Source organism: Anolis carolinensis, unplaced genomic scaffold (assembly GCF_035594765.1).
Source record: "Anolis carolinensis isolate JA03-04 unplaced genomic scaffold, rAnoCar3.1.pri scaffold_29, whole genome shotgun sequence".
Taxonomy (NCBI): Eukaryota; Metazoa; Chordata; class Lepidosauria; order Squamata; family Dactyloidae; genus Anolis; species Anolis carolinensis.
In genome coordinates, this window is record NW_026943838.1 from 161,662 (window position 1) to 175,318 (window position 13,657).

The 13,657-nt window shown below is 47.8% G+C and overlaps 1 protein-coding gene and 1 long non-coding RNA gene across 4 annotated transcripts in view; one reads left to right on the top strand and one right to left on the bottom strand.

Annotated features, from left to right (window-relative positions):
• The window catches only part of LOC103281973 (zinc finger protein 239), a 264,351-nt gene that overhangs the window by 148,440 nt on the left and 102,254 nt on the right, over nucleotides 1-13,657 (bottom strand). The gene's annotated exons all lie outside the window — the stretch shown is intronic.
• The window catches only part of LOC134294925 (zinc finger protein 91-like), a 40,846-nt gene continuing 30,076 nt past the window's right edge, over nucleotides 2,888-13,657 (top strand). Inside the window, exons 1-3 of the mRNA XM_062966795.1 lie at nucleotides 2,888-3,014; nucleotides 6,618-6,729; nucleotides 9,962-11,535. Of these exons, the coding sequence (XP_062822865.1) occupies nucleotides 10,227-11,535 (1,309 nt within the window). The 5' untranslated portion in view covers nucleotides 2,888-3,014; nucleotides 6,618-6,729; nucleotides 9,962-10,226. The remainder of the gene's footprint in view (nucleotides 3,015-6,617; nucleotides 6,730-9,961; nucleotides 11,536-13,657) is intronic.

Consider the following 13,657-nt stretch of genomic DNA (forward strand, 5'->3'; position numbering starts at 1 on the left):
GCGGTCCCTAAAGGCAGGCACACCCAAGGCATCCTCCGCCTGCGTCTCGCACGAGGGTCCCCATCCCCGCAGGCCTTGTCCTTTGCTGGGCCCACGCCCACCCCATCCCGGGAGAGACGGGACCCCTTGGGTGGGATTCCCCCCGGAAGCAGAGAGCCAGGGCCTCCTTCCGTGCCTGGGGATGCTGGGCCTTGTGGTCCCAAAGGCGGCCTCCCCTGAGGCGTGGGGCGCAGGATGGAGCCCGTGGGGCTGGTGGAGGGGCCCTTCCGCCCAGTGGCTCCCAGCACAGAAGGCGGGGCAGAGAGATGGGTCTCCACTGGGGGAGAGGGGTCTCTCTCTCTCTGTGTGGCCTGTCAGGGCTGCTTTGGATGGGATTTCCCTGCTTCTTCCAGGGAGTCGGACTGGATGGCCCCTGAGGTCTCTCCCCACGCGGTGATCCTGGGGGTGCGCAGGTGGGGAGGGGCCTCCCTTGTGGGGAGAAGGAAGGAAATGCCCCACACAGAACACACGGGGAGTGGGGAGGAGGAGGAGGAGGAGAAGAAGAAGGAGAAGAAGAAGAAGGAGAAGGAGGAGGAGGAGGAGGAGGAGAAGGAGAAGAAGGAGAAGGAGAAGGAGGAAGAGGAGGAGAAGGAGAAGGAGAAGGAGGAGGAGAAGGAGGAGGAGGAGAAGGAGGAGGAGGAGGAGGAGGAGAAGGAGGAGAAGGAGGAGGAGGAGGAGAAGGAGGAGAAGGAGGAGAAGAAGGAGGAGGAGGATAAGAAGAAGGAGAAGAAGAAGGAGGAGAAGAAGGATAAGGAGAAGAAGGAGAAGAAGAAAGAGGAGGAGGAGAAGAAGAAGGAGAAGAAGAAGGAGAAGAAGGAGAAGGAGAAGAAGAAGGAGAAGAAGAAGGATAAGGAGAAGAAGAAGGAGAAGAAGAAGGATAAGGAGAAGGAGAAGAAGAAGGAGAAGAAGAAGGATAAGGAGTAGGATAAGGAGAAGAAGAAGGATAAGGAGAAGAAGGAGAAGGAGAAGGAGAAGAAGAAGGAGAAGGAGAAGGAGGAGGAGAAGAAAGAGGAGGAGGAGGAGGAGGAGAAGGAGGAGGAGGAGAAGAAGAAAGAGAAGAAGAAGGAGAAGAAGAAGGAGAAGGATAAGAAGGAGAAGAAGAAGGAGAAGAAGGAGAAGGAGAAGGAGGAGAAGGAGAAGAAAGAGGAGGAGGAGGAGGAGGAGGAGGAGGAGGAGAAGAAGAAGAAGGATAAGGAGAAGAAGAAGGAGAAGAAGGATAAGGAGAAGGATAAGGAGAAGAAGAAGGAGAAGAAGGAGAAGAAGAAGGATAAGGAGAAGGAGAAGAAGAAGGAGAAGAAGAAGGATAAGGAGAAGGAGAAGAAGAAGGAGAAGAAGAAGGAGAAGAAGAAGGAGAAGGAGAAGGAGAAGGATAAGGAGAAGAAGAAGGAGAAGAAGGAGAAGAAGAAGGAGAAGAAGAAGGAGAAGAAGAAGGATAAGGAGAAGGAGGAGGAGGAGGAGAAGAAGAAGGAGGAGGAGGAGGAGAAGAAAGAGGAGGAGGAGGAGAAGAAGAAAGAGGAGGAGAAGAAGAAGGAGAAGGAGAAGAAGAAGGAGAAGAAGAAGGAGAAGAAGGATAAGGAGAAGAAGAAGAAGAAGAAGGATAAGGAGAAGAAGAAGGAGAAGAAGGAGAAGAAGAAGGAGAAGAAGAAGGAGAAGAAGAAGGATAAGGAGAAGGAGGAGGAGGAGGAGAAGAAGAAGGAGGAGGAGGAGGAGAAGAAGAAAGAGGAGGAGGAGAAGAAGGAGGAGGAGGAGGAGAAGAAAGAGGAGGAGAAGGGCCCGGGCTGTGGCGCAGGCTGGAAAAGCAGCCCACTGCAACCAGCTGCAATGAATCACTCTGACCAGGAGGTCATGAGTTCGAGGCCCGCTCGGAGCCTATGTTTGTCTTGTCTTTGTTCTATGTTAAAGGCATTGAATGTTTGCCCATATGTGTCATGTGATCCGCCCTGAGCCCCCTTCAGGGAATATACATGCTGTAAATAAATACATAAATAAATAAATAGGAAGGTGAAGACATGCCCCCCTCCCTTCCCCATCCCTCCCCCGGCCGGGAATGGGCAGCAGCAGCAGCAGCAGCAGCAGCAGCGAGGACGAGCCTCAGCCCCAGGGGTGGAAGCCAGGCGGGCAGGCGCCGGCGGGTCTGCCCGGAGACCGGTGACGCGGCGAGACGGGCGCCGATCCCCATTGGCGGGTCCCGTGAGTGGCAGAACGGAGAATGGGCCGGGGGAAGTTCTGCCCGGAGACTGATGACGCTCGAGGGGAAGGCGGGTTCCCATTGGTGGGTCCTGGGCGCCGTGAAGATAACAGAGGAGGAGAGTCTCTCTTATTCTCAGTCTCCCTGAGGCTTCAGTGCCGTTCAACTACCGCGAAGCCCCGCCCCTCTACGGGTCCCTCGCCCGCGGAGGCCATCTTTGTTGCGGGCGGAAGTCCAGCGAGAGGGAGACCTCTGTTTCCTAGAGAGGCGGGGCAGCCCCATTTGGTCGAGCGACGCCTTTCCCTGTGAGCTCACTTCCGGAGGAGGAGGCGAGAGCGAGCGCGGGAAGGCGGAGGGAGGGAGGCGGAGAGGGACAGGTAAGGGGGGGGGGCCTCGTACACGCCCCTCCCTTTCCCAGCTGACAGGCCTCCCTCCCTTCCTTCCTTCCTCCCTCCCTTCCTTTCTTCCGGCCGGGCCTTCGGGAGGAGCGGGAGGCGCCGAGGCCTGTGGAGTTCCCAGGAGCCATGGCGGCGCCGCCTCTGCGCATGCGCCTGCCTCTCCCGGGCCTGGAGCTCGGCAGACTCGGCCTGGGCCCGCCCTCCCCTCCCCTCCCCTCCCCTCCCGGGATCTCGCCCCACGTCGCCTGCCTGGAACCGATATTTCTAGCCCGCCCTTCTCCCCGAGGGGACTCAAGGCGGCTTACACGACTGGCAGGATCACGACCAGGATATCATCATCATACAAGAAAAGAAGAAAAGAGTGAAATGATGTGACTCCAGGCAGCCAGGTGACCCGGATCAGGTCCTGGGAGAGAGGGCAGCACCCGGGTCCCTTGAGTCCGCCACGACCCTTCCTTCCTTCCTTCCTTCCTTCCTCGCGAGGCCCAGGCCCTGCCAAGAGTCCGGCCCCACAGAAGCCCTTTCAAGGGGCGAGCAAGTCCGGGGAGAAGGGCCTGGCCTGGGGCTCCCCCTCCCTCCCTCCCTCCCGCTCCTGCCCGGCCTTTCTCCATCCCCCCCCCCCCCGGGCAAGGCCTCCTTATTTATTTATTCATTTATTTATTTGCAGTATTATATTCCGCCCTTCTTTCTCACCCCGAAGGGGACTCAGGGCGGATTACAATGAACACATACATGGCAAACATTCAATGCCAACAGACAAACAACATTCAGTTTTAGACAGACACAGATGCATTTTTAACATTTTTTCCAGCTTCACAATTCTGGCCACAGGGGGAGCTGTTGCTTCACCGTCCAGTAGTGGCTGTGCTTCCTCATTCCTTTCCTCGTGTTTTGCTGGCAGCTTTATGGGGTTGTAAATTAGCCTCCCGCATAAAGCGTCCCTAAATTTCCCTGATTGACAGGTGCAACTGTCTTTCGGGGCTGCATAGGTCAACAGCAAGCCGGGGCTATTAATGGTCGGAGGCTTAACCCGACCCGGGCTTCGAACTCATGACCTCTCAGTCAGTAGTGATTTATAGCAGCTGGTTACTAGCCAGCTGCGCCACAGCCCGGCTCCTTGCACCCCTCGCCCTCTCCTGCCCCTCTGGCCCTTCCTCTGCCCCTCAAAGACAGGCCACAACCCCCCCCCCCCCCCCAATCCAGACATTCTCCTGCCTTTACAGACCGCCTTCCCTTGCGCATCGCGAGATATTACTGCCAAGCCCTCTCTGCTTCTTCTTCGGCTGCCTTTCCCGTTCTGCCCCGTCCATCATCCTGTTTATGGGACCCTTTTGCAAGAGGGAGGGGTTCTTGTCTTGCCCCTTGTCTGGCTTCTCCCTCCCTCCTGCCCCTCCGGCTCCACCGTCCGGCCTGAGGAGACCACGATCCCCTTGGAATAAATCCTCTCTCCTCCAATGAGCCTGCGAGAACTTGAAGATCCTCTGGGGAGGCCCTGCTCTCGGTGGGTCCTGGGCTGTGGGGTTCCCTCCCCAGTGATATCCAGCAGGCTCCGTCCCTTCTGAGTTTTGGGGGGAAAGGGAAGGCTTGGCTTTGTGAGCAGGCGTTTGGTGAGAGAATTCTGTTGGCTTCGACTCGGTCTGGATTAAGGTTCATGTACAAGGCTTTGCAGATGAATGGTTCAAGTATTTTATATTCTATTGTTTTCAATGTATTTATTGTATTTTGTTAAATTATCCAATTGTTTTCATTGCTTGTGTTTTATCTTTTTGTATTGTATATTGGCATTGAATTTTTGCCAGACTGTGAGCCGCCCTGAGTCCCTTTGGGTGAGAAGGGCGGGATAGAAATGAGGGAAATAAATAAATAACAGCCAGTCAGGTTATGGGGAAGTTGCCCCCCCCCCGGGGACCTCAGTGTTGGGGGCGATTGACCAGGAGAGAGCGATCCTGTAGGTAACCTGGACCCAAACCATGGAGGGCTTTAAAGGTCAAAACCAACACTTGGTCCTTTGCCCCGGAAACTGATTGGCAGCCAGTGGAGTGACTTCAGGAGAGGTGTCGTATGCTCACTCCTGAATCTGCCAAGGAAGCTGTCCTGACCCTAAACCAGTGCCTGTCAACAGTAGTGGATTGGATGAGCGCAAATAAATTGAAACTGAATCCAGACAAGACAGAGGTGCTCCTGGTCAGTCGGATGGAGCATCAAGGAATAGGGATCCGGCCTGTGCTGGGTGGGGTCATCTTCCCCTGAAGACACAGGTCTGTCCTTTGGGGTTCCTCCTGGACTTGGCACTGAACCTGGAGGCCCAGGCGTTGGGAGTGGCCAGGGGGGCATTCTTGGCACAATTAAAACCTGTGTCCCAGCTGCACCTGTTCCTTGAGAAGCCCGATCTGGCCACGGTGGTACATGCCTTACGTCCTGCCCGGATGATTGTAACGCGCTCTACTTGGGGCTGCCTCTGAAGAATGACTGGAAACTTCACCTGGTCCAAGAGCGGCAGCCAGGTTGCTCACCAGGGTTGGCGGCAGGGAGCGGACATCCCCCTTGATGCAGCAGCTCCACCGGCTGCCAGTCTGTTACCGGGCACAGTTCAAAGGGCTGGTGATGACCTTTCAAGCCCTCAATGGTTCAGGTCCAGGCTGTTCGACTGACGGCACCCCCTTGTATGAACCTGCCTGGGCCCTGAGCTCCTCAGAGGAGACCCTTCCCTCTCATGCGTGGTTGGTGGGAACGAGAGAGCGGGTCTTCTCTGTGGGAAATGCCCCTGAACTCTGGAACTCATTGCCTGGGGAAGTCAGAATGGCCCCTGTAAAGAAGTGTGTATTTTTATTTTGTGTATAGATGACATGTTTATTTGATTTTGTTTAAACAGTCAGGTTTGGTTAAGTTTAAAATGGTAAGTATTGGAGCTAATAATGCCAGAAGGTAGCCAGCTCAGCATTATGACAGGTTGCCATGACAACGGGGGCGGAGCCAACCACCGTTTGGAAAAGAAAAGAGAGAATGTTTAAAAGCGCAGTTTTAGTCTGTGATTTCTAGTCACAGGGAACAGACTGGTTCCAAGTTTAAGGAAACCAGGGAAGTTTGGATCTTAGTCTGTGATTTCTAGTCACAGGGAACGGACTGGTTCCAAGTTTAAGGAAACCAGGGAAGTTTGGATCTTAGTCTGTGATTTCTAGTCACAGGGGACAGACTGGTTCCAAGTTTAAGGAAACCAGGGAGGCAGACCTCTAATAGGCCAGACTAAGCAAGTTAGGTGACTTGTTTAGGGTCATTTGTAGAGGCTGTGGATTAGGGGAAATTAATCCCAGTGGATCCAAGAGGATCAGTTTTTAGTTAGTCTTGAGAGAAGATAATTAATACATAATAATATAATTAACATCATCATCAGGACATCTTTATAATTGGTGGTAACTGTGTGGTGGGATCAAAAGGATTCCATCCCTGTCACACACCTGTACAGCCCCCTCCCTCTTGCCTTTCTGGCGACAGGCTAAAACCTTTCCATTCAGGCAGGCTTTTGAAGATGAAAGATGGTAAGATCAAGTCAGGGGGTGCTGTGGTTTTTAACTTTGAGTGCTTTTGATGGATATTAACTGAATTTTTTAGTGCTGTTTGTATTTAATTCTGTTTTAATATTTATATATTTGTATATGTTAAATTGTATACTAATGCCTTTATATCAAGCCGCTTGGAGTCCCCTTTGGGAAGATACAGTGGGGTATAATAATTATAACAACAACAACAACAACAACAAACAGCTCTAAGCAGTGTTGGTACTTGGCCAATGGACTGAGTCATTCAAGTCCAACCTTCACTACACTCTGACATCCATTGCTTAAACTACTAAAAAGAATCTCTCCCCCCCCAAAAAAAGTTTATCTATCTTCTATATTATTGTCCATTATTTTAGAACCTAATAATCCTGTCTTTCTTCTTCAGTCATCTTCTTGTGTTTGATCTTGGTTCAATTGCTTGTCTTATCTTTTCAGTATTTATACCTCGTCCTTCTCGCCCCAAAGGGGACTCAGAGCAGCTTTACAGAACACACATCCGGCAAACATCCAGTGCCTGATTGTACAATTGACAAGGACAGACACAGAGGTAAAGACAGTTTTTTCACATCTTATTTCTGGCATCTTGGAGGGTGTGCTCGACGCTGGTCATGGGGGGGGGGGGAATGCTGTTGCTCCATCTTCCATGCCAAGGAGCTTCCTCCCGATCAATGTCCTTAAAGGCTCCTTGATTACCTTCCTGCTAAAAACGGTACCTATTTATCTACTCACATTTCGGCTTTCGACCTGCTAGCTGGTCAGGAGAGCTGGGACTAACAATGGGTGCTCACCCCAACCCGGCCTCAAACTCCCGACCTTTCAATCAGCATGATTTTTCTGCATCATACAGTGGTTTAGCCAGCTATGCTCAGCCTGTTTGTCTGTATCAGTTAAATATTCCTGTTCATTGCAATAGCGTAACAGTGTATATCATTATATCAATTACTTTGGGGGGGGGGGGGGGTTGGGGGGGTAGTTGCTGTGAGTTTTTCGGGCTGCATGACCATGTTCCAGAAGCTTTCTCTCCTGCCGTTTTGCCCACATCTGTGGCAGGCATCCTGAGAGGTGTGAGGTACAGTAGAGTCTCACTTATCCAAGCTAAATGGGCCAGCAGAAGCTTGGATAAGCGAATATCTTGGATAATAAGGAGGGATTAAGGAAAAGCCTATTAGACATCAAATTCGGTTATGATTTTACAAATTAAGCACCAAAACATCATGTTATACAACAAATTTGACAGAAAAAGTAGTTCAATACACAGTAATGTTATGTTGTAGTTACTGTATTTACAACTTTAGCACCAAAATATCATGATATATTGAAAACATTGACTACAAAAATGGCTTGGATAATCCAGAGGCTTGGATAAGCGAGGCTTGGATAAGTGAGATTCTACTGTATGTTGGAAACGAGGCAAGGGAGGTTTATAGATCTGTGGAAGGTCCAGGGTGGGAGAAAGAACTCTTGCCTGTTGGAGGCAGGTGTGAATGTTGTAATTAATTACCTTGATTGATATTTAATTGCCTTGCAGCTCAAAGCCTGGCTGCTTCCTGATTTTGGGAAATTTTAAAAAGTTTTTATGAGCAACCTTTTTTTAAAAAAAACTACAAGAGCGATATCTTTGAATTTCCGTTTTTAATGATTTGCACATCCACTTATTATTATAGAATTTTAATCAACATAAACTTAACAGTACTATTTCACTGGAAGACCCGAAAGGCCATCCTGTCCAGTCCTTATGCCAGGAAGGAAAAGCACAAACCACCCCAACAGATGCCCATTCAGCCTTTGAAATAACAACAGCAACAACAAGAACAACAACAACAATAGGAAACCTACTAGGTCATAGAATCACAGAATCGTGGATTTTATGACCTAGTAAGTTTCCTATTATGATTATTAGGTCAGCTTTGGAGTTACTGCCTCTCAACTTGGCTTCCCTCGCAGGGTTGATTCAACTCCCAACAAATCCTTTCTATCTCGAAATCCCTTTAGAGAATGAACACCAGTTTTCCCCCAACAAAACCTTTAGGGAGGAGAAGGCACAAGGCAGTCAGGGGAATTCTGGGAAATTATGGAATTCAGCCTGTGGCCTCATCCCAAACTACATTGTCCAGAATTGTGTCCGCTTCCCACGTTAAAGCCTCAGTGTGAGTGTGGACCAGGACCCCTCTCTGGCTCGAATGGCCTAAGGAATGGCAGGGATTTGGGGCTGGATCCGTTCCCTTCCCCACTGGAAGATGAAAGGAGGGGGCCCAGAGGAAGCCAGGGATGGGCAGCGCTTCTGGATATCAGTCTTGATCCTAATTTGGTGACTCAAGTTCTGTTCCTCCCCGTTTCCTGTCTCAAGAAACCTATTGAGTGGGGAGGCCTTGAAGGGGGCATTTGGGAGGAGAGAGGGAGGGGCCCCAGAGGAGGCTTTTGTGGGGAGAGTTCCTCTTGGAGGGGGCAAAGGGGGGAGGGAGGGAGGGAGGGAGGGAGGGGGGGTTCAGATCAAGGAGGGAAGGGGAAAGGAAGACCCCCCCCCCTCCACCCAAAGAACTGACTCTTAGACATTGTATTTCATGCTCTCCTTGTGGAATCTGCCAGTGTCCTCCCTGACAGAAATCCAGTTTGGTCTGGATGAATGGATATCATTTTTGAAGAGGTCCAATTCGGCATCTAGAGAATGGATTGCGCTTTTGAGCACAAAGGGAACAATATATTTGGGAGCCGTGCTTTTAAAAATTGTAGGCACCTCTACAGATTGCAGAGGGCTCAAATTCCCACTTGCCCCTCCTTTTCCCTCTGGACGTTTCCTGCAAGTCTCCTTGCCCTCCTCCGGTGCCTCTTCCGTGCGAGGCCAGGCATCTCTGACCTTCAGTGCCCAGTCTCACAATGCCAGGGGTCAAAGGGGATGGTCGCAAGGGTCAGTGAAGGCCAAAGGGTTTCAGAAGGCAAAGGTCCAGCCTTGCAATTTACATCATCATCATCATCATTATTTCTATCCCGCTTTCTCTGTCTTAAAAGGAGACCCAAAACCGTTAACAATAAAAGCAACACAGCATATCATTTAAAGCCAAAAACACATACATCAAAGTTAAATATTGACACTAGTAAAAAATAAACAGCTACATCGAATTAGAAGCCTATTCTGAGCCATCCCAGCAAAAGTAAGCAGGCCCAACCAGTCATCTTGTTGGCAATGAAAGCAGTCATGCAAGTGTGGCTGAAGCACCTGCTTGACGCTTTCAGTTGGGCCAATACGTTTGAGGGCAACAAGCAGGACTCGGAGCTGGCTGTCCTCCCAGTAGACTCAAGAGCCCTCTCCAAAACCAGGAGGCAAATTGGACCCTGCAATTATTGTAAGGAGAAAACCATGGTACTTGTTAATGTGATCAACAAACTCTCTGGTTAATTGGGGGACCATTTATCTGGTGCCACAAGCTACACAATGCGCTGTCTGTACAAGTGTTGCTCAAGTTCTGAGTTGGGAACTTTTCAAACTTAGCCCCTTTTTGTGTTCATTACACTCAGGTTGAATTACACACTTAACACATTGCAGTGCAAAAAAAAAAATCTCATACACAGAACCTTGAGAGCCTATCACCTTTGTTGAGATTGTTCTTTGTTGACCAAGTGTTAAACCACTTCTCACCAGACAACGGGTTCTTCTCAGTTGGGCCAATCTTTCTCCCCTCTTTTCTTGCGTTTGCTACAGCATTAGGCGACTGTTCTTCATGTCCAATGAGATATTTCTGTGCTCTGCTCCTGATAGGATTTTTCTCTCATTTCTCTGGCAGGCAACCTCTGAATGAACATTGTGAAGAACACTTTGCCCTTTGCCTTAGGTCTGAAAAGAAAGCACACAGCACTGACAAGAACAAGAAATAAGTTGGAGAAATTATATTTCAAGCTACATACCTGTTGTGTAATCAAGGAGGAAAGAGCGGACTGTGCTTTAAAAAGAGTGGTTGGTAGAGAGAAAAGAAGACTTCTGCTTTACAAAGACTGTTTAGTAGTAAATATCAACTTCTGCTATAATATTTGAATAATAAATGTTAAAGAATGGAAAAGGAGAAGCTACATAAATGTATGGACTGTGGGAAATGTTTCATTGGGAAAAGTTCTCTTACTACACATCAACGAATTCACACAGGAGAGAAGCCATATAAATGTGTGGAATGTGGAAAGAGCTTCAGTCAGAGTGGACATCTGCGTATCCATCAAAGGATGCACACAGGGGAGAAGCCACACAAATGCATGGAATGTGGGAAAGCCTTCAGTGAAAGTGGAAATCTGCGCACCCATCAAAGGACCCACACAGGGGAAAAGCCACACAAATGCATGGAATGTGGAAAGAACTTCATTAACAGTTCAAATCTTCATACCCATCAAAAGACTCACACAGGGGAGAAGCCACATAAATGCATGGAATGTGGGAAAGCCTTCAGTGAAAGTGGAAATCTGCGTTCCCATCAAAGGACCCACACAGGAGAGAAGCCACATAAATGCATGGAATGTGGAAAGAGCTTCAGTCAGAGTGGATATCTGCGCACCCATCAAAGGACCCACACAGGGGAGAAGCCACATAAATGTGTGGAATGTGGAAAGAGCTTCAGTCAGAGTGGATATCTGCGCACCCATCAAAGGACCCACACAGGGGAGAAGCCACATAAATGCTTGGAATGTGGAAAGAACTTCAGGGAAAGTCAAGATCTGCGTTCCCATCAAAGGACCCACACAGCAGAGAAGCCACATAAATGTGTGGAATGTGGAAAGAGTTTCAGTCAAAGTGGAGCTCTGCGTACCCATCAAAGAACCCATACAGGGGAGAAGCCACATAACTGCATGGAATGTGGAAAGAGCTTCAGGTTCAGTTCGAATCTTCGTACCCATCAAAGGACGCATACAGGGGAGAAGCCACATAAATGCATGGAATGTGGAAAGAACTTCAGTCAGGGTGAACATCTGCGTACCCATCAAAGAACCCATACAGGGGAGAAGCCACATAAATGCATGGAATGTGGAAAGAACTTCAGTAACAGTTCGAATCTTCGTACCCATCAAAAGATTCACACAGGGGAGAAGCCACACAAATGCATGGAATGTGGAAAGAGCTTCAGTGATAGTGCAAATCTGCGCAGCCATCAAAGGATGCACACAGGGGAGAAGCCACATAAATGCATGGAATGTGGAAAGAGCTTCAGTTGGATTGTAGATCTCCGTACCCATCAAAGGATGCACACAGGAGAGAAGCCATATAAATGCATGGAATGTGGAAAAAGCTTCAGTCAGAACGGACATCTGCATTCCCATCAAAGAACCCACACAGGGGAGAAACCATATAAATGCATGGAATGCGGGAAGAGCTTCAGTCGTAGTGGACATCTTCGTACCCATCATAGGACCCACACAAGGGAGAAGCCACATAAATAGGACAAGTGCAAAGAAGCCAGAATTGTTGTCCAAAGAACTTCTAACTGGGCTATGACTCAAAAGAGACATGAACAGGAAGTGGAAGGGGAAGAAATCACAAAATCATAAAAAAATAAGGTAAACTGGGAACCCAATGTTGAGTAATGCATTAGAAATATGGAACAAATACAGGAGAAAGTTAATAACAGATGGCTCAATAATAACCCCAATTATAATGGAAAAGACATTTCCAAAAAATAAAAAATATATATGATGGATAAAAAAATTAAGGGGAAAAACTTAGATAAAATAGGGGATTGGCTAAAGGTTGGAATGAAGAAAGAAAAGATTAGGAACATAAAAATTTGAAAGGAATATCCAGTAAAATTTCTAAAATATTAATTGAAAAAAAACAAAGGAAAAGTAAAGAATAACACCCTCAAAGAGATTTGGAAAGAAGATATAGGAATGAAAATCAATGAAACAGAGGGGTTACAATTATGGGCACAAAGACACTTGAAAAATATATCTATATGTGTTAAAGAAAATTATTATTTAGTTGATATGGAAATGGTACCTCACACCCATAAGAATAGGAAATATAAATAAAAACTACTCAAACAATTGCTGGAGAGGATGCCAATATAAATAAATGGAAATATAAATAAAAACATACATATGTGGTGGCTGTGTCAATATATAAATAATTTCTGGGGAGAAGTATTAAGAGAGATAGAAGACACAATGAACATTCAAATAGAAAGAAGTCTTAGCATGGCTTTATTCTCATTATATAATAATAAACAGTTGGAAAAAGAGGACAAAGATGCGATAACAAACGCATTAACAATTGCAAGACAGCTTATAGCAAGGAATTGGAAAAGGGAAATAAATATAGAGATAGAAGAATGGTATAAGGAAGTATGGAAACTGGGAAGAAATGATAGGTTGACGTGGAGAGGGATTTAGAAACAAAGTGGTTGTGATGATGTCTGGAGAAAATGTATTGGAAGAGGATTCAAAAAGAAAGACAGAATTACCTCCTCAAGAGGGAATGAAAAGGAATTTTGGACAGATGATAAATAAAAAAAGTGACTTGGGGGAGGGAACACGGTGGTGAGGGAAAGAAATCTGTATAAGCGTGAAAATAACAGTAGATGCCAAATGTTAATGTATTGTAGATTGTACTGAATATAATGTGGCTGCTGTAAAAGGATGTACGATTTTTTAAAATAAATAAATAAATGTATTTGTAATTTGTATAAATATGCATTTGTTTTTCTTTCTTGTATTTGAATATAAATTATTTTTAAAAACAGATTATGATGTAGCAGCTATAAAAGCCAATGTGATTCCAGGCTGTCCCGATAGGAGGATTCTGTCTATATCCAAGGAAGTCACGGCCTCCTTTCTTCTGCTTTGGTCAGACTCACCTGGAATGACCCTGTCTCCAGGTCTCGGTCCCACAATTCAAGACGGATATTGACAGGTCAGAATATCTCCAGAGACGGGATGTAGAGAAGCGCTGAGAGAGACAACTGGGTGTGTTTAACTTGGAGGAAAGAAGGAAGGGCTTCTCCTCGGCAGGAAGGAAATGTTGGATCCCAAAAGGGTTGGCCGTGGTCAGGATGAGAGGTCGACGGAGAGGAAAGGCGTGTCCATGAGACCCCGTGTTGCTACTCCTGGAATGGACTCCTAGGACCCTAGAGCCGGAAGAGACCCCCAAGGGCCACCCCGTCCTGCCCCTGCCATGCAGGAAGGCACAATCAAAGCACTCCCGATAGATAGCCTGTGCAGAGAAGCCTCCAGAGAAGGACACTCCACCACACCCTGAGGCAGCCTAGGCCACTCTCCAACAGCCCTTACTCATTCTTACTGTGTTTCTGAGTATCTTTGTATATTAAGAGAAGAATAAGGTATAGGTTGCTTACCTGTAACCGTATTTCTTCGAGTGGAAGTCTGTGAAATTCGCACATATGGGTTAAAACTGCGCCTGCGCAGACTTTCGGAACATTCTAGAGCTTCAAAAGAGACAATTTGGCGGAAGCCCCGCCCATCTCCCCATAGACTATATAAGCCCG